This window comes from Zootoca vivipara, chromosome 16 (genome assembly GCF_965207765.1).
Source record: "Zootoca vivipara chromosome 16, rZooViv2.hap1.1, whole genome shotgun sequence".
In the NCBI taxonomy this organism is placed as follows: Eukaryota; Metazoa; Chordata; class Lepidosauria; order Squamata; family Lacertidae; genus Zootoca; species Zootoca vivipara.
The window spans coordinates 23968443-23989612 of NC_142599.1; the positions used below are offsets into that span (position 1 = coordinate 23968443).

General features: G+C 50.5%; 2 protein-coding genes across 3 annotated transcripts in view; one reads left to right on the plus strand and one right to left on the minus strand.

The window, feature by feature from the left end:
- Positions 1 to 1914: 1914 nt before the first annotated feature.
- On the minus strand, positions 1915 to 2904 carry LOC148683115 (insulinoma-associated protein 1a-like). Its single transcript, XM_088659902.1, has one exon. The coding sequence runs from the start codon at positions 2902 to 2904 to the stop codon at positions 1915 to 1917; it is 990 nt and encodes a 329-aa protein (XP_088516028.1).
- Positions 2905 to 10530: 7626 nt separating this feature from the next.
- The window catches only part of LTBP3 (latent transforming growth factor beta binding protein 3), a 50836-nt gene continuing 40196 nt past the window's right edge, over positions 10531 to 21170 (plus strand). For both annotated transcript variants that reach the window (XM_060269923.2, XM_088660127.1), the window contains exon 1: positions 10531 to 11113. In XM_060269923.2, the coding sequence (XP_060125906.1) occupies positions 10819 to 11113 (295 nt within the window). In that variant the 5' untranslated portion in view covers positions 10531 to 10818. The remainder of the gene's footprint in view (positions 11114 to 21170) is intronic.

Consider the following 21170-nt stretch of genomic DNA (forward strand, 5'->3'; position numbering starts at 1 on the left):
ACACACTATAATCATAAAGGGTCACAGTTGGCATTCTTCTATGAAATGTCACTGGTGAAGAGTGCTTGTGGGAAAGGAACACCCTTTCGGAGAGCGTATGTATCTGTGTGAGAGAGAGGGCCTTCATGCCCCTTTCACGACTTTGCCCTGAGCTTGAAGGGACAAGCTGTACATTTACAAAGTACATTCTGTCGAGGATTCGTAACGAGCTATCAGCCTGATCCAAGCAGTAACCTTTTTCTAATGCCAGGGGTTAGCGAAGTGATAATAAACAAGAGGGTGCCCCTGAGCAAGTGCAGACAGCATGCCATACTGCTGAGTAAACACACACACACAGTAGTTTACATTAAAAGAGAGAGCCAAAATAAGGGCTGTGCTCTCCCTTTCCCAAGCTCAGAGTATCCTTTGCCGTTAGAAAAGTTCAGGGGCCATTTTTTAAAACTCTGAAATCATGACCAATATTGAGCATATGAAGAGGGACTTTCCACCTCTTCCCCCCTCATCATGAGCAAAGGTCTTTCAAACAAGGCAAAGGAGGGAGGGACCTACTCCCCCCCCCCGTAGGACACCAGCCAGCTTGTGGGTGGTGCTATGGGGCTATGGGGGAGGCTGGAGGTGTAGGAAGACACATGCAACCCAAGGACTGTGTTAAAACACACGAAGAACACACACACTCCGGTTTGTGCACACACCATTGTTCAGCAGCAAGGATGGTGTAATTACAAACCATTGTTGTGCACCTAGTCTGATGGGCTAAAGGGAGCACCACCCTTTGCAGAGCAAGTCAAAGGTGCTCTGATGAACCTTACTGTGCTTACTGGGGTAGAATAATTTGAATGGGCTTCCCAGATTTGTGAAAGTGCTGCTCTATTTTATGGATAAGTGCATATTTCTCCTAACTCAAGCCCAGTTTACACATGCAAGGTGGCAGAGTCCTGAGGCTCTAAACAGTGCTTCCAAGAATAACACACGTGGAATGATTGTGTTTTTGAACAATCTCCCATGCAAAGAAAAGGCTCCCTGTCAGCAGAAAAGTAGTGCATCAGCAACAGGCGTAGGCAGGAATGTTCCTCACTATGACTTTTCTTACTTGGAGAAAAGCATTTTTTTTAAAAAAAAAAATCTTTCCCCAATCTGCAACCAAACCGAAGGGATACAATCTGTTTTCATTAAATGTGCCGAAGCATCAGGTATGAAGTTTTACCCATGTTCATTGATTCTGTGACATTGTGGATGGATTAACAGATCTTAAATCAAAACAGCAGATTTGTTTCTGAATGTATTCCAAACACATTTGGAAGAAAGCCACGTGTTTTCACAAGCATGTTTACCACCTCTGGCAACGAGACACCATGTGTCCAATAATGCAAAACTCTTACACAGAAAGAGAGGAGAGACAAGGCACGTTTGCTTTTTTGCTTTTTTTCAAAACGCTTCCTTTACTATCACATACAATCACAATCTCAAATTCCAGCTGTCGGCATTCTCACGAATACCCACTTCCTATTCCCTTGCACCCTGAAAACCACACTGGAAGATCAGTTCTTCACTGGGAGATGCCTCTTGCATTTCAGTCTGTTCTTGGGGAGGCTGTACATGCCGGGAACTGCCATTCTCACTGCACAGTTTCAACTGGAAGCTGGGAACTGAGAAAGTCGAGATTGTCTTTGTAATCTGGTGCCACAGATCTTAGTTCAGGGTCCATGCAAGAATCCGTTGTGAAGTGCAACAGAGGTTCTGCATTCTGGGTCCCAACAAATAATACATTTAGCCCCCCCCCCAATAGCAGCTTCAGAGTCACACAGAAAAATCACTGAGAAAAGGTGCCAGCCTTAGGATCACACAGAAGTTCGTTTTCTGTCCTGCAGACTGCGGGTGATGGAGAACGGTGGGTGGCACAACACGGGTGCCTGGCTAGCCCTGGCTCCCCAATCCGAACAGCTGGGGGCAGGGGCCTGTGGGGCCAGGTCTTGGCAATGCTCCCCCCACTCTTCTCAGCACTCCCAGTCCCTGAGAGGGCGTCCTCGATCCCGGTCCTGGCGGGGTTTCTTCAAAGGGTTTCTTCGGCCAAGGGGCGAGATTGCCGTGGAGGCACTGGCTTTCGGACAGCACCTGCCCTCCGGCGCTGTGCAGAGCCAAGTGCTTGCAAAGGTAGGCCCGGCGGCGGAAGCGCTTGGGGCAATGCGAGCAGCAGTAGCTCCCTTCGGCGGCGCCGGGGTGGGGCAGGGTCCCCCTGGGGGCGTTGCCAGGCTCGGGGCTCTCGTTCTCCTTGGTGGTGCCACCCGCGTGCCCGCCGCCTCCGCCCCGGGGCTTGTGCCAGCGGCGGTGGGAAGCTAGGTTGGCCGGGCAGCTGAAGGCCTTGCTGCACTCGTGGCAGCGGTACTCGACGCGGGCGATGCGGGAGCAGCAGTGTTGCGCCAGGGCCAACGGGCCGGGGTAGGACTCCTGGCACAGCTGGCACACGAAGGCGCCCAGCAGCACCACCGCCCCTCGGGCAGGGGCTGCGCCGCCGCCGACGGCCCTCTTCGCGGGCGCCAGGGCGCTGGGCTGCCTAGCCGACGGCGCGCAGGCCGACCCGGTGCCCGGAGCCTGCGAGGCGCACGTCGGGGCGGACGCGCCAGGGGCCGGCGATCCTGAATGGAGGCCCCCTCGCTCCAGACAGCTGCCCAGCGGCGCGGCGCTTCCTACTAGGCGCAAGGGGCCGGGCCCTGGGGCCGGGCAGTCTGGCAGCCCCCCGGCCCGGGACAGCTTCCTTGGGGCGGAGGAGAGCAAGGGCAAGACCCCGCTGGGGAGCAGCACGCCCGACGGCACCCCGCCGCCGTCCATCTCCTTCTGCGGGGTTCGGATCCGATAGGAGATGGGCGCTTCTCGACGCGTCCTCTTCACCAGGAACCCCCGGGGCATCTTGGGGCACTCGAAGGAGGGCTGAGAAGGGCGCTGGCTCTTAGCCTTTGGGCACCAGAGGCCTGGCACGGCGGTGCACGTCGAGGGGGCTGCTGCTGGCACCTGTTGCTGCTTTGCGGGCCCTGCAAGAGGAGAGGCTTCCAAACTTGGCGCAGGGGCTCTCCCGCTTGGCGCGTCCGCTCAGGCTTTTGTTAGCTGGGTCTGCTGCTGGTGGTGGCGGCGTCGGCGTCTCTTGCCCGTGCCCGTCGTCGTGTCTTCAGCGCGGAGCCAGCTGGCCTCTGTGAGCACGGCGGCTGCCCCCCTCTATAAAGGCCCGGGCGCCTATTGTGCGGGCTGGAGGCTGCAGATGGCTGGTGCGGGGCAGCCAATGGGCGCTGCGCTGGTTGCGTGGCTGCGAGTCCCGTGGGGGCGAGCGGCAGATGGGAGCACTGGCCCTGGCGCGTGGGCCCTGCCATTATGCAGATTGGGGGCAAGGGGTGGCACACGCCGGGCCGCCACAAAAGGGGGGGGTGGGCTGCGGGCTGATCCCCCAGGGAGGCTGACAGCATCAACGGGCCAGGCAGGGCGGGCGGGCGGGCGGGGGTCTGGTGGAAGGTTAACCCTTTGCTGGGCCTTTTTGGAAAGGCAAGAAAGACGAACAAGAGACAGCGGGGCAAATCCCAGTTAAGCCTGCAAACCCCGTTTTTTCATACACTACTGAAAGGAACGGCCGGAGAAGAGGAGGTTTAGTTAAGGGAGTATGAATTTATTTGGCTGGAGGGCCCAGCTCTCCTCGGTGGCTTGGAGCAAGTTCACATCAACCCTACAACTGCTATTTGACAGAGCCGGTAGGTAAAGTGCCTTTAAAACGATGCCACCTTTGGGTCATAAATCCCATTTTCTATTTCAGCTTCACTGCTGACAACCAGGAGGTAAGGGACCCTTGCTGCATTCATGCCTTATCTTTATCTACATGATTCTCTCCCCCAGACATAGGAGCCAACTCCTAGGGGCTGAGGTCCCTTTGCTTCCCCAATAAAATATTTAAGGGGGCTGCCCCCAAAGTTGATGGGCATTGCCATTCAAATAGTGCGTGTGTGTGTGCAAGTGTGTGCCATGTCATGTGATCAATTATGCGGGGTGGGGCTTACCTGCCCCCTCCAATATTTTATTCAAGTTGGCACCCCTACCTCCAGACCTCTCTTTCCCCTATATAATCACACATATGCACATTCAGTCAGACACACATACCGTATCAAAAACACATGAGTTAGCATGACTGAAAGTTTCCCCAATGTGAGAAGCACCCTCTGCTCCAGCATTTATTGCTTACACAAGCTACTTTTCTCCGTAGCAGAGGAAAGGGCACTCTGCATGTGATCAAAAGCATTTTAATAAATATATTTTATTGCAGGGCATGTTTTGCAGGTTGAAATGTGCCACTGAAAGCAAGTCCTTGGGACAAACCCAGCTGCTTGGAGTGGAGCATGGTGGAGATAGGAAGCTGTTTTATACATACTGTACCTACTCTAACAGAGAGCAGCAACTCTCCGGAAGGAAATGAACCCCCCCCCCATCACTATCAAGGGATTGAACCTGGGATCTTCTGAATGCAAAGCAGGTGCTTTGCCACTGAACTCCCAAAGAGATATTAATAAACACGACAATATTTGTCTGTGGGTAGCAGTGGTGGACGTGTACCAGTCTATAACTGTAAATTCATGACCTCGCTTCCTGGAGGGAACTTGTAAGTGGCCGCTGAAGCTTTGTTTGTGGTCCTCCTGGGAGGGGCACAACACTTCTGTCAGTTCCCTTCTCTTGCCATCTTGGGAGGGAAGAAGCACAAAGTGCTCATGCTAGCCTTTCAGAAGCCCTCCAGCTCCCCCTACCCCTGCCCTCCCCCCTGCCCAGACCAAGATACATCATCTAGGGCGGCCTACCACCCGCCACTGTCATCTGTTGGTGGGGCCAGGTCTTTGTAGGAGGGGCAGTATGTTCTGTGTAGATTCATTCCAATATTTAGCACACACTGCCTGCTAAATACTGTAAATGAAGGTGGCTGTAAGCATTGGGGGGGGGGGGTTGCTGACCTGGAGCCTCTGAGCATTGCATATATGTAGCTGAGCATGAAAATCCATGGGGGAGGGAGAACGGGGACACTGAACACTTGCACCACTGCAGAGATGGAGGCTGGCTTCTCCCTGCAGAAAGTGCAGTTTTCCACTGGTACAGCCCAGTTCTGCATGCATGAGATCCCAGTTCAATCCTTTGCATCTCTAGCTGAGGCTCCAAATATGTTATGCACTTGATGGTCTTCCCCAATCTGCAAATTTCCAGTGGGAGTTCCAGTCCAGAACACCTGGAGGAGAAGGATGGAGAACACCAGGATGGAGAAGGATGATAGGGGAAGCCAACAAGGTGCCCTCTAGATCAGAGCTTTCCAAACTGTGTGTCATGACACATTAGTGTGTCAGCTGCAGTGTGTAGGTACCCACACTCCTCCCAGGGCTGGAAAGAGGTTAGTTCAGGGGTCAGCTTCAAATGTGCTTCAAATGTGCTCTTCCATGGTTTCTCTGTATGAAATGTCTCCGGGATTCTTTTCAAAGCAGTTGTGGTTGTTGCTGGTTGTTTTGCACACTCCTTTAAAAAATAAGCTTCCCTTGGCTACCCCCAGGTATTCATTGGGCAAGGGGGAAAGAAACCACCACCTAAACACATGTGCCCGTGTGTGTGTGTGTGTGTGTGTGTGTGTGTGTGCATACACACACACAAACAGGCAGCCGTGGGGTGGGGTAGGGTAGGGGGAGTAGGCTTCAATTGTCCTTCCAAATTTTTCAGCTGTGCCTTTGCTCATTGTATGCAGGAAGCGCAGTTGGTCTTGGATCTTTGCACACACTGTGGGGACAACCCGCCCTCCCTCCCCCCCCTTTATGCAACCTTGCCCCCTGCTCCCTAGGGGTGGGGGCAGGCCAGGCCAGGCCTCCTGGCACATTGAGATTTGCAGCATCCCTCCCCCCCCCCAGGAACACAAGGGAGTGTGTCTGAAAAGCACAGACACGCGCCTGCCTTGACCTCCCTAACCCCCATCTCCATAAAGCTGCAAGGCCCCCTTGCAGATGCCAGACAATGGGCCCCCCTCCCTAGCGCAGCACCACCACCACCGAGGAGCTGTCTGGGGTTAACCCGTTAGGGTCCACATCCACGAGGAAGGGGAAGGAAGCCACTGCTGGCAAAGTGGATAAAGAAGGGTGAGGTATGAGACGTGCCTGCTTTATAGGAAGTCTAAAGTTAAAAGGATGGCGCTGTGGGTTAAACCACTGAGCCTAGGGCTTGCTGGTCATGAATCCCCGCGACGGGGTGAGCTCCCATTGCTCAGTCCCAGCTCCTGCCAACCTAGCAGTTCGAAAGCACCTCCAAGTGCAAGTAGATAAATAGGTACCGCTCCTGTGGGAAGGTAAACGGCGTTTCCGTGCGCTGCTCTGGTTCGCCAGAAGCGGCTTAGTCATGCTGGCCACATGACCCAGAAGCTGTACGCCGGATCCCCCGGCCAGTAAAGCGAGACGAGCGCCGCAACCCCAGAGTCGTCCGCGATTGGACCTAACGGTCAGGGGTCCTCTTTACCTTTAAAGTTAAAAGGGCGACCAGTCAATCCAGCTCTCTCTTCCTGGGACGAGTTGAGGCAGCTTCTGTGAGCAGCTTGCCCCTCTGCAAAAAATGCCTTTTGAGGTTTCCTTCTCATACTGAACCTCAGTTTTCTGATTGGGGTATACCCAATACAGGTGAGCAGCACAGCCCCTCTCCCAGGTTATGCAGCCTCCCCAGGCCTCTTGAAGCTGCCCTTTACTTCCACCCCATCAGCCTTCCTTCCTTCCTTCCTTCCTTCCTTCCTTCCTTCCTTCCTTCCTTCCTTCCTTCCTTCCTTCCTTCCAACATGCCTCTCCCACTTTTGTGTAGTTTCTGAACAACTGGAAGGGGAAGTAGTTTATTGGATAAAAATAATTATTTTTAAAGAAAACTCTTCTTCTGGTTGTGTGGCTTGAGGATAAGAAGCTGTCGGGGGGGTGGGGAGTGCCCTCTGCTCTGTGTCTCTCTGTGAGCACACTTAATGTCAGAAAGGAATTGCTTTCACTTGCTTTCCGGGAACAGTAGGTGTGTTGATCTGTTGTACTTAAAAAACAGCAACAACCCATACCTCTCTGCATACTTATTTAAGGGGAATCATATCACATCCGATGTTGTCTTCCTTCTGAGTAGGGCTGCATAGGGCAAGGGAATTGGAGATAGCTATGATTTAATTCAGATTATCAAGCCAGGACACTTTTGTATTTGGCACAACTCATCATGGGTCCTGGCTATGCCCTCTGTTAAGCATCCTGTGTGGCACCTTTCAATAAATTCTGTACATACTTAGCAGGGAATAAAGCTTGCTGCTGAATAATGTACAGCTTCTTTGGCATGAACCCACATGCATCTCCACCTCCATCATTCTGCCCGGACACTGAGGTCCAGCACTGAGGGCCGTCTGGCAGTTCCCTCATTGCGAGAAGCCAAGTTGCAGGGAACTAGGCAGAGGGCCTTCTCGGTGGTGGCGCCTGCCCTGTGAAACGCCCTCCCAACAGATGTCAAAGAGGAAAACAACTACCAGACTTTTAGAAGACATCTGAAGGCAGCCCTGTTCAGGGAGGCTTTTAATGTTTAATAGACTATTGTGTTTTATTTTTCTGTTGGAAGCTGCCCAGAGTGGCTGGGGAAACCCAGCCAGATGGGCGGGGTATAAATAATATATTATTATTATTATTATTACATTAGAAATGGTGATAGCTGAGACCCCCTTCTGAAACAAAGTAAGGCACTTTGGTGCTACGTATTAATTGAGCTGCAATGATTGCTGCCGTTATACACTGTTGTTTAGCGATCTGTTGTTGTTTTAATGAATTGTGTTTTTCTAAAATAAATGAATAAAAACTGCAGTGTTTAAGTGTCTGCTGTTTCTTCACAAAGAGAGAACCACGATTTGGCCACTCCCGCCATGACTTCTTAGTAAGCCATACCGATTCCAAGGGGCATCAGATACCACTGGGCTTATTGGTGTTTCGTAATATTTGGATGTATTTACAAATATGCAGAAAGGATTGTGCTTACATTAAGGTACATGGTGTTACAAAGTCACCTGCTCTTTAGGGCAGATGACCCCAACCTGGTCGGGCAGATGTTTTGAACACAGTGGCTTTTTCTCACAGTGGCTTCCAATATCCATGACCTTTGTCTATACAGTACCAGCTAGGGTTGATGGGAGTTGTAGTCTTCCCAGGTTGGGGGAGGCTGCTCTATGGAGAGGAAACTAGCCCCCCCCCCAACTACTAAGATGTACTGGTAACTTGGTTTACGGAGCACAAACAGCTTCAAACCTCTCTGTCTATCCTGTAGTAGTCTCACTCAAGCTGCAGTCTGGAGAGGAAAGTTTGCTCCTTTCCCAAAACATCTCTCGCCTCCTAGGGGAGTTTCCAGCTATTTCTGAGTCATTTTGCAGAAGAACTCAGGACCCATCCACACCCCAGCTTAATGTGGACCCCTCCGTCCTTTCTTTAATTCCCAATTGTCCATACAACTGGCACTGAAAACAGCTGCTGTCCCCAACTTTCTCCTGCTAAATCTGGAGATTCCCCGTCCTTGGAAAATCAAAAAATGAAATCTGCTCCACTTTAAGAGTGCTCCTACTAGTTTTCCATGGGTGCCCTTCTTTTTTTAAAGTGGTTGTTTTTGAGGTGGAGCAGGTTCTGCAGAGTTGCTTGAAACAGCAAACAGTGGAAAAGGGAGAATGGGCATGGAAACTCCGGTTAAATTCTCATCCAAATATAAACTGCTCAGGGATGGGTTGCCAGTGGACAAACTGAGATTATGCAAAGTGTGGATTTTGTGGGCAAGTTTGGATGGGTCTTTGGTCATATTTGGACCCAGGTGGCACTGTGGGTTAAACCACAAAATCTAGGGCTTGCTGATCAGAAGGTTGGCGGTTCGAATCCCTGCAACAGGGTGAGCTCCCGTTGCTCGGTCCCAGCTCCTGCCCACCTAGCAGTTCGAAAGCACATCAAAGTGCAAGTAGATAAATAGGGACCACTCCGGCGGGAAGGTAAACGGCATTTCCGTGCGCTGCTCTGGTTCGTCAGAAGCAGCTTTGTGATGCTGGCCACATGACCTGGAAGCTGTCTGCAGACAAACGCCGGCTCCCTCAGCCTATAGAGCGAGATGAGCGCCACAACCCCAGAGTCGGACACGACTGGACCTGATGGTCAGGGGCCCTTTTACCTTGGTCATGTTACTAGGAAGCAGCACAAAAGAGCCAAGAGTCTTGAGACATGCACCTGATGCTGGTCAACAATCACTTAACAATTAAATGACTTTCAAGATGCCGGAAGATTTTATTTATTTTTTATTTGTTCTTGAAGAAGCAGGAGACCTTTGGAGGGTAGCAGGTGGTAGAGCTGAAGAAATGACATTCACAGCCAGAGATGCCTTAGGCTATCAGAGTGGAGACAGAAGCCCATGGAGGCGCTGAGTGATGGGCTTACTTGTGAGTCACCTTCACCACTTGACTCTCCAGCCTTGGCTGACCCTATTTAAATTTGAACAATGAGGAGATTGAAAGGAACCTACACACATACTTTCATATACTGTACTTAAGGTTGGTTCCCTAACCATGCTGCTCAAAATGGCGGCATGCAGGGAACAGCAATGGTCGCTTTCCCCAAGTTATCAGCCTCTCTTTTGTGACTGGGCCTAAGACTTCAGTCAGGCCATTGAGCTATCTAGGCCAACATGATGTTCTCCCAGTGGTTAACCAAATGTGGGAAGCCCATGAAGTAAAACCCACAAGCAGCCCGGGAGCGCCATGGTATTCTCATGTTCCCTAGCCTATGGTATTCGGAGGCAGGTTGCTTCTGATCCCATTGGTAACCTTCTCTCTTCTATGATTTTGTCCAATCCCCTTCGAAAGCCATCCAAGATGGTGGCCATCACAACTCCTTGTGGCAGGAAGTTCTGTAATTCATCTATGTGCTGGCTGTTTCCAGGGCACCTGCCCACACACACAAAAAGAGAGAGAAAAGACTCATTCTATCCAAAAGTTATGAAAAACCAAATTAACCCCCCCCCCAAAAAAAACCATCCCCGAACTGAAGGAGCCTTGAGGAAGAAGACATTATGTGAAGCTTCTGCCACAACATCTGCTGTCCAAACTTTCTGGAAACAATTGAAAGCATTTTTGTTTCCAGAAAACTTTTCCAGGTGGATAAGGTCTCATTCTTAGGTGTTCGTTTTCTCTTGTTTTTAGAGCTCTATATAAGCAGTTAAAAATATTATTCCTGCAAGGGGTTGGACTAGATGACTCTCGGAGTCCCTTCCAACTCCACAATTCTACGAGTATGGATCCTATGATTCTACAGAAGTCCTACTGCTGGCGCCGCTGCCTGGCTCCTTAGCCAACCTGCCCCCCTCCTCCTCTGATGTTCCTTCCTTCCTTCCTTCCCTCTCTTTCCCGCGCCCCCTGTCGGCCCGTCCCGTCGCGGTTCCCTTCTCCGGCCGGGATCCGCCTCTCCTCTCTTCTCCTGCCGCCGGCTCCGCGTCTCTTGGCGGCGCTCCCAGATTCCTGCCCCCGGCCGGAGATTGGCTGCGAGGCGAGCGAAGCGGGCCCGTCGGGGCGCGCGTTGCTCTCCAGCCTTGGCAGCGGTGGCCGGGAAGGCGAGCCGCCTCCGCTCCGCTTCGCCCCTCCTTTCCTCCTCCTCCTCCTGCTGCTCCTCCTGGGATCGCCTCCCCTCCGCTCCAGCGGCTCCGTCCCTCGGCCGCCTCGCGCGCAGCTTTCCGCGGGGCGCCCCGTAGGGGCCAGGCGAGAGGCGCGCTGCGCTCCTCCGCGCCGGGCTTGGCCTGCGGGCCGCCAAGATGCCCTCGCGGGGGCTGGCCGTGCTGTGGATGCTGGCGCTGGGCTGGCCGGGCGCCGCCGACGCCGCTTCTGCCTCCGCCGCTGCCGCCGCCTCGTCGTCGTCGTCGGCGGGCCCCTCGGAGCGGACGGCGCTGGCGCGGGAGCGCTTCAAGGTGGTCTTCGCCCCCCTCATCTGCAAGCGGACGTGCCTGAAGGGCCAGTGCCGCGACAGCTGCAAGCCGGGCAGCAACATGACCCTCATCGGAGAGAACGGGCACTCCATGGACACCCTCACGGGCTCCGGCTTCCGCGTGGGTGAGATGGGCGAACTCTTCTCCCCCCACACCCCACTCCAAGCAGGGCGGGAGAGGTGCGAGGGAAAGGTTGGGAGGGGGCCCTTGGGGGGTTTGTTGTGTTCCGGAGTAAGTTACCCACTTTCAAATGAAGGGTATAACGCTCGCTCCCTCCGCCGAACCCCTTCATTTGCCCCAGATGTTGCTCAGGCGAAGGAGACAGACATCCTCTCCATTGCAGAAGTGCGTTCATGGAAGTGCTCACACTGGGCTCCGATGCTCTCTGGTCAATCCCAGCGCAGGAGGCAAATCACCCCCCAGTGTCAGGATCCAAGCCCAATATATAACCCGGGAAGGTGGGTTGGTGGCATAATCAGCCTAGTTGAATGCTTTTCCCAAGAAGAGATGCACTTCCTACGGTTTGTTTTTCAACATCGAGGCCAAAAGGCCTTGCCCACTTGAGGGCACTTAACTTTTACGCACTTTTCCAGATAGCATATAGCAACAAACATACACACATCGCTGCTGTTGCCCCTCCCTCCCTCTGTGTTCTCTCTCTCTCTCTCTCTCTCTCTCTCTCTCTCTCTCTCTCTCTCTCCCCCATTCTTTCCTCTACTGCTTTTGGCTGGTGGAAAACCTTACCTCATGTCCCAACCCATCTCTGGGGCCCTGGCTGCCTTAGAGCTGCAGCAGCAGCAGATCAGAACCGTTAGCCAAGCAAATACACATGCAGATCCAGAGGCTGCCTCTCCAAGACAAACAGTGTGTGAAGAGGCTATGAAAACACTTGCTAGGTAGGGATAAACAGGAGCCTAAATGGCCTAGATAGGATTTAGTTTTGGGCCCGAGATCTCTAATGGCTATTGCCCAGAATTTGTTTTCTGTGTGCCAGTCGGAGGTGGCACACAGGGCTGCTTTAAAACGCTGGGCCACAACAACCGCTCTTTAGAAATTAAGCTGACTCTGCTGAGAAGGCAGGACAAGTCAGCGACTGAGCTACACAGAACTCCCCCACTTTCAGGCCAAGATTTGGGGCGGCGGGACTTGCTGCAACCTAGGAAGAATCCTGCTTCATACTACAATTTATATAGCTGCTCTGTAACTCAAACTCATGGGTGGCCCATCAGGAGGAGGAGGAGGAGAAAGGAACCACAATTAAGGCACAACATAAAACAATTGAAATACAGGGTTGTTGTTGTTTTAAGAACGAGGACCAGGTTGTAAATGGTCAGGGCTAAGTCCCATTTACTCACGGTGGCCAACCAAGATGCTCCAAGGTGAGTCTGCAAGCAGGACATGGGTGCAACAACAACACTCTCCCCATTTGCAATTCCCAGAACTGGTGTTCAGAGGAGAGGCCTGTGCCTCAAGCGGTGGAGGTGGAACATAGCCATTGTGGCCATTGTAGCCACCAATAGACTGATCCTCCATGAATTTGTCTAATTCTCTTCTAAAGCCCTCCAAGTTGGTGACTTCTTGTTGGAGTAGATACCATAGATTTAACTGTGTGCTGTGTGACGATATACTTTCCTTTTGTCTGTCCTTAATCTTCCAACATTCACCTTCCTAGGATGGCTCCTGAGTTCTAGTACAGTATTAGATGAGAGAGAGAGAGAGAGAGAGAGAGAGGGAGAAAGTGATGGGCCTGTAAATGGCTGTTAGGCATGACAAGTGAGGCCTGCAGCAAAGTGTTGCAGCATGCTCCTTTTCAGGGTTCCCGCCATGCTTCCTCTTCTAGAATATTCCGTTTCATATGCCCGCTTTCCTGGTTTTCTGTTTCCTTCACGCCCCCTCCTCAAAACCGCCCACCATTCCACGACCACTACAATTTTTTTCCTTTTTGTCCTTCTGCAAACTTACATACTTAATGGTAGTTTTTGATGACACAGACACCCTGAAATTGGCAAGCCGATAACACTAGAACACCACCACTAGCCTCATAATTTGTCTAGCCCTATTTTGAAGTGTATAAGCAGGCAGTACTTGGGCAAAGAAGGGGAAACTATAAGGCAGGGGAATTGGAGTGCAGGTGAATGGAGTGCAGTTCAGTGACAGAGCACCTGCTTTGCATGCAGAAGGCTCGATCTCTTGCAAAGGGTCAAGTAGGAAGCATTGGGGAAGACCCTTCTCTGCCCAAGAACCTGGAGAGCTGCTGCTAGTCAGAGCAGACAATACTGGCTTCCTAGGCATTTTTAGCCTGAGGGTTTAAACATCAGGATCTGTTTCTAGCCCTGGCATTCAAGTTGACACGTGTGGTTTCAAGCTGCCACGAGTCCCTGAACTTCTCTTTATGCAAACCATAGGAGCCAACTCCTAGGGACTGAGGTCTCTTTGCCCCCCCTTAAAATATGTGAGGGGCCGCCCCACCCCCTTCCCTAAGTTGATGGGCATTGCCATTCATAGGCAGGCTGGCTTTGCTCGCAGCAGCCTTCTCCTTCACTGCAAAGATTTCTTTTCCAGCTGGACTAGTATGTGACTGCCAAAAATCCCCCCCCCTTTTAAATCGCCTAGTGGCTCTGGGCGAAAAGCGGGGTCTCTCCTTGGCAAGCGTAATCTTTGTTCAGAGTGGAAGAGGGGAGCGGTGGAAGGGAACGTCCTTCAGCTAATGGAATCCAGAGGTGGAAACTTTGGCCTGTGAGCCCATCTCGCTAGCCAAGAGCTGGAGAGGTGGGGCCTCTGGGAGTACGCAGAGAGCGAGGGCTCCGAACCAGTCCAAGTCCTGTTCTGGTCTAGCCCAGAAGCGGCACCCCCCTCTTCCTCCTTCTACATTCTGAACCTTCCCTCCTTCCCTCCCTCCTGAGCATTTTGGATTTGGAGTCCTGTTTCCTTCCTTGATCGTCTTCCCACCACCCCCATGTTTTGTTTTTCTTCGCACAAAGGCTCAAGATACCCAATATGAGCCAAAAACTGCAGCGTTTGTTGACTTTCTGCAGCTTGAGAAGGAGGCCGGCCAGCGTGGGAAGGAGCCTTCCTGGCCTGGTTGATTACTCTCTGCAGAGGGGTCCCTCCCTATAACCTCTCCAGTCTGGGATACCCGAACTTTTGGGACAGCCAAGTCCCCAGGAGGCATTGCCTTAGCTAGGACCGCACATTCTTAAAAAGGCTAGAAAAGTATTTCAGAGCTTTTCCCGACCCTTTCAGATTTCATTATCTTCAAGCGGAAGGACTGTAGGCCAGTGTTAGGGCACCTGCTTTGTGTGCAGAAGGTGCAGTGTTTGGTCCTGGCATCACCGGGTAGGGCTGGGAGAAGACTTCCTGTCCAAAACTCTGGAGAGATGCTGCCAGTCCGAGTGGACAAGACTGAACCAGATAGGCTGATGTGGCTAATAAAGGCCATGGACTCAGACCTCACTAAGTAGTTTTAAGAGCATTCAGTCGACCCACACTTTCCAGGACTGAGTCCCGCATTTGCAGAACTCAGAAGCTCACAGCTAAATGTGTTAACCAATTCCAGTGAGAAATATTGTGTCTAAGCTGAAACTGGGAAGTGTGGAGTCTCTTAATTGGGTGTGTCCAGGATTTGGAATACAGTCATACCTCGGGTTACATATGCTTCGGGTTGCGTACTCCGCAAGCCCGGAAGTATTTTTTGCTGCTTTTCGCTGCACGCGCGGTCTGCACATGTGCAGAAGCGTTCTGCGCAGGTCATGCATGCGCAGAAGTGTGCTATCGCGCTTTTGCACATGCGCAAAATGGACGGTCGGGTTGCATACTTTTTGGGGTGCAAATGGCACCCAGGAACGGATTGAGTACGTAACCCAAGGTACTACTGTAGCTATTATTATTATTATTATTATTATTATTATTATTATTATTATTAACCTGCCCTTCACCAGCAGGTCCCAGAGCAGGAAACTTAAAATTATAAACAGTTGAAATAGATCCCAATCACCAGAATAGATTGGGTTCTGAAAACACGCATCTCAGGTGCCAAAGGCCGAGGTTAAGACATGTTCCTTTCCACCTAGGGGAATCCCTCCCTCCCTCCCCTTGTAAGGCAGGTGCTGTCCTGCTGAGCTTCAGCCCTTCCCAAAAACAGGCCTACTGGGTATGTCCTTTTTGCTCTCCTGGCTCAGTACAAGGCAGCTTCCCCCTCTGTCTCTGTGTCTCTCTTTCTCACTCTTCTCTCTTTGTTGCTGCTCTATAGCCAGCTCCCTCCCCTGACTGCTCTCCCCTTTTCCTTCTCCCCAATCGTAACCTGCCATATCCTTAAGGTGTGCGTGGGGTGGGGGCGACGGGGGCTTGGCACATTCCCAGAGCGTGGGCAGGGGCAAGCTAAGGGCACTTTGCATCCGTGGCTGGGTCAGCCTCTTGGAGGGCTGGAGCCTCCCAGTTTCCCACTTCCGTTCGGCAGCTGCCTCCACACCATAAAGCTTTCTCATTTCACCATCGCCTTTGCCTGGGGCCTCGTTCTCCTGGGCCCAACCCCTTCTTTTCTCCCTGCCTAAGCAGCTGCTCAGTCACCTTTTTCTCCCAGGGACTGTGGGCAACTAGAACCCTGGTTATAGGGGCCTATGAGACGGGCAGATGAGGGGTTTCATGGGACGTGCTTTGTGATGAACTCCTGCACATAGCCACGCTTGCATATACCCTCCAACATGTCCAGGCCCCAAACCAAGACGAGTCACATGACCCGCGTGAGATCACAGCCCCGAAAACAGGGGCTTTGGGGGGTGAAATTGTGGCATTCAACATTGCCACCGTGCTCTTGCGCGAGAAAACTGTCCTGTTTTCCTGGGGCAGTTGAGGTGTATGCTATTGGAGACACTGTGCTGCTGGGCATGTGCAGAGTGCCTTTCTTGCCACATTCAAAGCTGTGGGGCTTGAGGGCAGATTTTCTAGACCTGTAGGTGTGGGTTGCAAGTGTATTTATTGATTGCTTTTATATCCCACTTTTTTCTCCAGGGAGCTTAAAGGGATGTGCATAGTTCTTCCTTGCAGCAACCCTGTGAGTCTGAGATACGTTAGGTTGAGAGCCTATGACTGGCCCAAGGTCATCCAGTGAGTGTCGTGACTAAGCTCCAGCACCCCTCATTTCTTAGAAGAAGCTTTGTAAGGGAGCTTCCAATGTTCCTAACTTCTGAGTACAGTGGTGCCTCGCTTAACGAATGCCCTGCTTAACAAAATTTCCGCTTAACGAAAGGTTTTTTCTAGCGGAGGTTGCCTCGCTAGACGAATACGTTTTATGAAAATTCGTCTAGTGAGTCGCGGTTTCCCATAGGAATGCATTGAAATTCAATTAATGCGTTCCTATGGGCAAAAAAAATTCAATGCATTCCTATGGGATTCGCTAGATGAATTTTTCGTTGTAAGAAAAGACCTGTGGAACGAATTAAATTCGTCTAGCGAGGCACCACTGTATAGAAAGGAAAAGGTTCTTTTCCCTCTTTAGGACGAATGGAAGGTGTCAAAAATTTAGATTCAGTTAGCTATGGGAAGCATTTTAATTTTGTTTGTCCAGTTAGACGTTTTATATGGCGTTCCCTGTTAAGGTTGCTGCTTAACTAAATAATGTTTGGAAGGTCAAGTTGTGGGAAAAAAAAGACAGACTATCTTGTTGAGAAAAAGCCATTTTAGTTCCTTTTCAGCAAATGCTGTATGTTTGCGGCTATGTTCAATGGGGCCAACACAGTAACTAGGCTGGGGAAAGTTGCATTATAGGTATGTGTGTGTGTGTTTGTAAAGGTAAAGGTAAAGGGACCCCTGACCATTAGGTCCAGTCGTGACCGACTCTGGGGTTGCGCGCTCATCTCGCATTATTGGCCGAGGGAGCCGGCGTATAGCTTCCAGGTCATGTGGCCAGCATGACAAAGCCGCTTCTGGCAAACCAGAGTAGCACATGGAAATGCCGTTTACCTTCCCGCTGTAGCGGTTCCTATTTATCTACTTGCATTTTGATGTGCTTTCGAACTGCTAGGTTGGCAGGAGCTGGGACCAAGCAACGGGAGCTCACCCCGTCACAGGGATTCGAACCGCCGACATTCCGATCAGCAAGCTCTAGGCTCAGTGGTTTACACACACTCAATTTCACCTGAAATGACTGTAAAGTTTTTATTTGAGTAAGAAATATGCACAAATGTAAGGTGGGTAACACCCGACTTGACCACAGTACCTGTGAAAACGTCCCAGATTTGATCTCTGGCATCACCAGGTAAAACTGGAAATGTGCCCCGTCTATAACCCTGGGGAATTCCTGCCAGTCAGTGTAGGAAATACCAAGCTCGATGGACCAATGACTCACAAGGCAGCTCCTTTCATTTTCCAGTGAAAGGAGTTTTGATATTTGATATGAAACTTCCTGAAAGTCTGGGTTTGCCTAATCTGGGGTGTGTTCAGACTCCCTCCTCTCCCCACTTTATACAATACTGGCTTTGTGGCCGTTTCCAGAACTTCAGGAGAAAGATCAGAATTCCCAGGTTTGGCTCTAGGCCCACGCTTTGAAATCTGCACACATCTGCAGCTTCTCCTGATTTTATGGGATGCTATTGTATTGTTGTAGACATTCTGCAGACAATCCAGCTTCTGAGTCAAGGAGTTACTCATGTTTATATATCCCAACCTGTCCTGTTTCCCTCTTGGGGGCTCCTCCAAACCAGGTTCCCTCCCTATTTTGAGAACTTCCCTGTGGTTTGTGCCCCCACAGTCCCTGAATTGTTGGCTATGCTGCCTGGGGGTGATGGGGATTGGAGTCCAACAACATCTGGAGGGTCACAGGGTTGTTATACAGTATTTTTAGATATTCTGTAAGCCGCCCAGAGTGGTTGGGGAAATCATCATCATCATCATCATCATCCTGCTGGATCAGTCCAGTGGTCAACAATCTAGCATTCTGTTCTCACAGTGGCTAACCAGGTCATAGACTCACAGAATTGAAGAGATCATGGATGGACCACAAGATGCTTGTGGGAAGCCTGAAAGCAGGGCCTGAGTTCAACAACAACACACCCCTCCTGTGGCTTTCAGCGACTGGTATTCAGAAGTATTCACCACTGCCTCTTTCTCTGGAGACGACACTAGTAGCCAGAAGTGGTGAGAGCAGAGATATTAGAGTGATATGCCTCTGAATACCAGTTACTGACTTGCACACCTTTTGTATCTGAAGAATCTGAAGAAGTGTGCATGCACACGAAAGCTCATACCAAAATAAAAACTTAGTTGGTCTTTAAGGTGCTACTGAAGGAATTTTTTTATTATTATACACCTTTTGTTTGTTTGTTAGTATATTTTTAATTAAATTTGACCACTTACACTGCATGTTAATAATAAAAAACAAATGTGTTAATAATAATATAACAACAACAACAACAACAACAACAACAACAATTTATTATTTATGCCCCGCCCATCTGGCTGGGTTCCCCCAGCCACCCTGGGCGGCTTCCAACAAAACATTAAAATACAGAAATCCATCAAACATTAAAAGCTTCCCTAAACAGGGCTGCCTTAAGATGCCTTCTAAAGGTCTGGTAATTGTTGTTCTCTTTGACCTCTAGTGGTAGGGCGTTCCACAGGGTGGGTGCCACTACCGAGAAGGCCCTCTGACTGGTTCCCTGTAACTTGGCTTCTCGTAGCGAGGGAACCACCAGAAGGCCCTCGCCGCTGGACCTCAGTGTCCGGGCAGAACAATGCGAGTGGAGACGCTCCTTCAAGCTGTAGCATGGCAGAAAGTATGCTATGTTTGTTTGTTTTAAACAAACTAATAATAATAAATAAAAATGTGCACCCCACCCCCAAGACCACTCCATCGTAACTATCCAACCTCCCAAAATTTCAACACCTCTTGCGATGATGGTTTGGCCCCTTTCTATTTTAAGATTTAAGATTTTAAGAATTAAATTTAGTTTTGATTATTCAACCAGTGTAAATAAATAAATAAATGGATCACTTGATATGGAATGACCCAAAATAGGAATTAAGGGTGGTTGTTTTCTCAGGACGGTGGAGTTTGTGTGTGCTGCGTCCTGTTAGCGTTGTGGTGGCTAGGAAATGCTCTGTGGGGTGGGGTAGGGGGACTCAAAGCGGGGAGGTTGAGGAGAGTCACGTCGGTGGGGGAGTGAGAATTGTCCCAATTTTCATCTGAGGAATGTCGGAAGGTACAGATTCATCGATGAGGAGAGTACGGTCCTGCTTAGGTCTTGCTTGGGGACTGTCTGTCTGGCCGCTGTGAGGACCGGCTGCTGATGGGCCTCACCCACCTATATTCTTATCTGCCTAACTTATATGTTATAGGACAGGGGTCCCCCAAACTAAGGCCCGGGGTCCGGATGCGGCCCAAACGCCTTCTCAATCTGGCCCGCGGACGGTCCAGGAATCAGCATGTTTTTACATGAGTAGAATGTGTCCTTTTATTTAAAATGCATCTCTGGGTTATTTGTGGGGCATAGGAATTCGTTCATTATTTTTTTTCAAAATATAGTCCGCCCCCCCCCCCAAGGTCTGAGGGACAGTGGACTGGCCCCCTGCTGAAAAAGTTTGCTGACCCCTGTTATAAGAAGAAGCTCCAAAGGCCATGTGCCACCACATTAAAGCCCCGATTCCTACATTGTACAGAACAGACTTCCTGGCAAAGTGATATCTGCCAGGAGGCCAACTTTAGGCCACAGTGTGTGACAGGTTGGACTTAAGGCAGCCAAGGAATTTCCACGCACCCTCCCCAAGGGGAATAAAAAATGTCCCTTGGGTCGGCCCTTCCGTAGCTGGGCACCATGCCCTGCCCTTTTATTTGTTTATGTGAATGGAGGGTGGCGTTTGGGCAGGACCAGCCTGCAACTGCTGACTGTTGTCTGGGGATGAGTGTGTGCGTTGGAGAGGGCATGTTTGCCAGCTTCCCGGCTGCTGACTCAGCCCTTGGAATTCAAAGAGGCTGAATTGTTGTTCTCTCAATCCTGGTAGCTGGAAACGTCTTTCTCCCAGCTCTTTGTGCAAAGGTTCGTTTTCTGGGAAAGGGAGCACCCTGGGAGCTGGGGAGTCATTCGATGAAGAAGTGGCAGACATGTTTTTTAAAGTTCCTGACAGGCACTTGTGCAACATAAAACCGTACATATACATAAACATACACCCTCCAAAGTAGCGCGTACCTTCTAACATTTCTCCGATAATTTTATTATTACTTATACCTCACCTATCGGACTGGGTTGCCCCAGCTATTCTGGGAAGCTTCCAACGTACTGTATTTTTCCATGTATAAGACTATACCCCCCCCCCCATTTTTTTAAGTTTAAAATTGGGGGTCCTGTGATACACAGAATGTTGCAATTATTTATTTCTTAATTTTGGGCTCAAAAAGTAGGGTTCGTCTTATACTGTACACAGAAAAATACGGAATAGAAAAACATAATTAAACATTAAAAAAACTTCCCTATACAGGGCTGCCTTCAGATGTCTTCTAAATGTTGTATAGTTACATATCTCCTTGGCTCCGGGGGGGGGGGGGGTTCACATAACTCCATACCCTCCAACATTTATCCGATGAAAATAGGGACGTCCTAAGGCAGTGATGGCGAACCTATGACACGTGTGTCAGACGTGACACGCAGAGCCCTCACTGCTGGCACGCGCCCCATCGACCCATTCACGCCATTTGTTCTCCTGCTCCTCCTCACGCTACAGCTTATCTCTGCTGTTAAAACCTGGATCTTTTGTTGTTGTTGTTGTTGCTGGTAGCCAGAGATTGGTTTTTTAACCCTTTCTGTGCTGTTTTTTCTGGCGCTTTGGCAGATGATGATTGGGTGTAACAGCGTTCGTTTTTTAACCCGTTCTGTGCTGGGTTTTTTGGCACTTTGGCAGACTATGTCGGTGCTGCGTGTTAGTTCCAGCGAAGGTATTATTCATCATTTATTTCTGTTCTCTTCCCCCCCAAAAGCGCAGCAGCTTTGGGGCACCCCCCCAAAAAAGCAAAGCAACTTTTGCAACCCCCCAAAAAACCTCCAAAACTTTGGTCAGCAGCTCCCCCCAAAAAGCTCAACAACTCTGGACACTTTGTGATAAATAAGGGTTTTTTGGTTTGGTTTGGTTAAATAATTAGTTTTTTGTTTATTAAATACAGTTATATATTACAATTATACATTTTTGTTATTTAA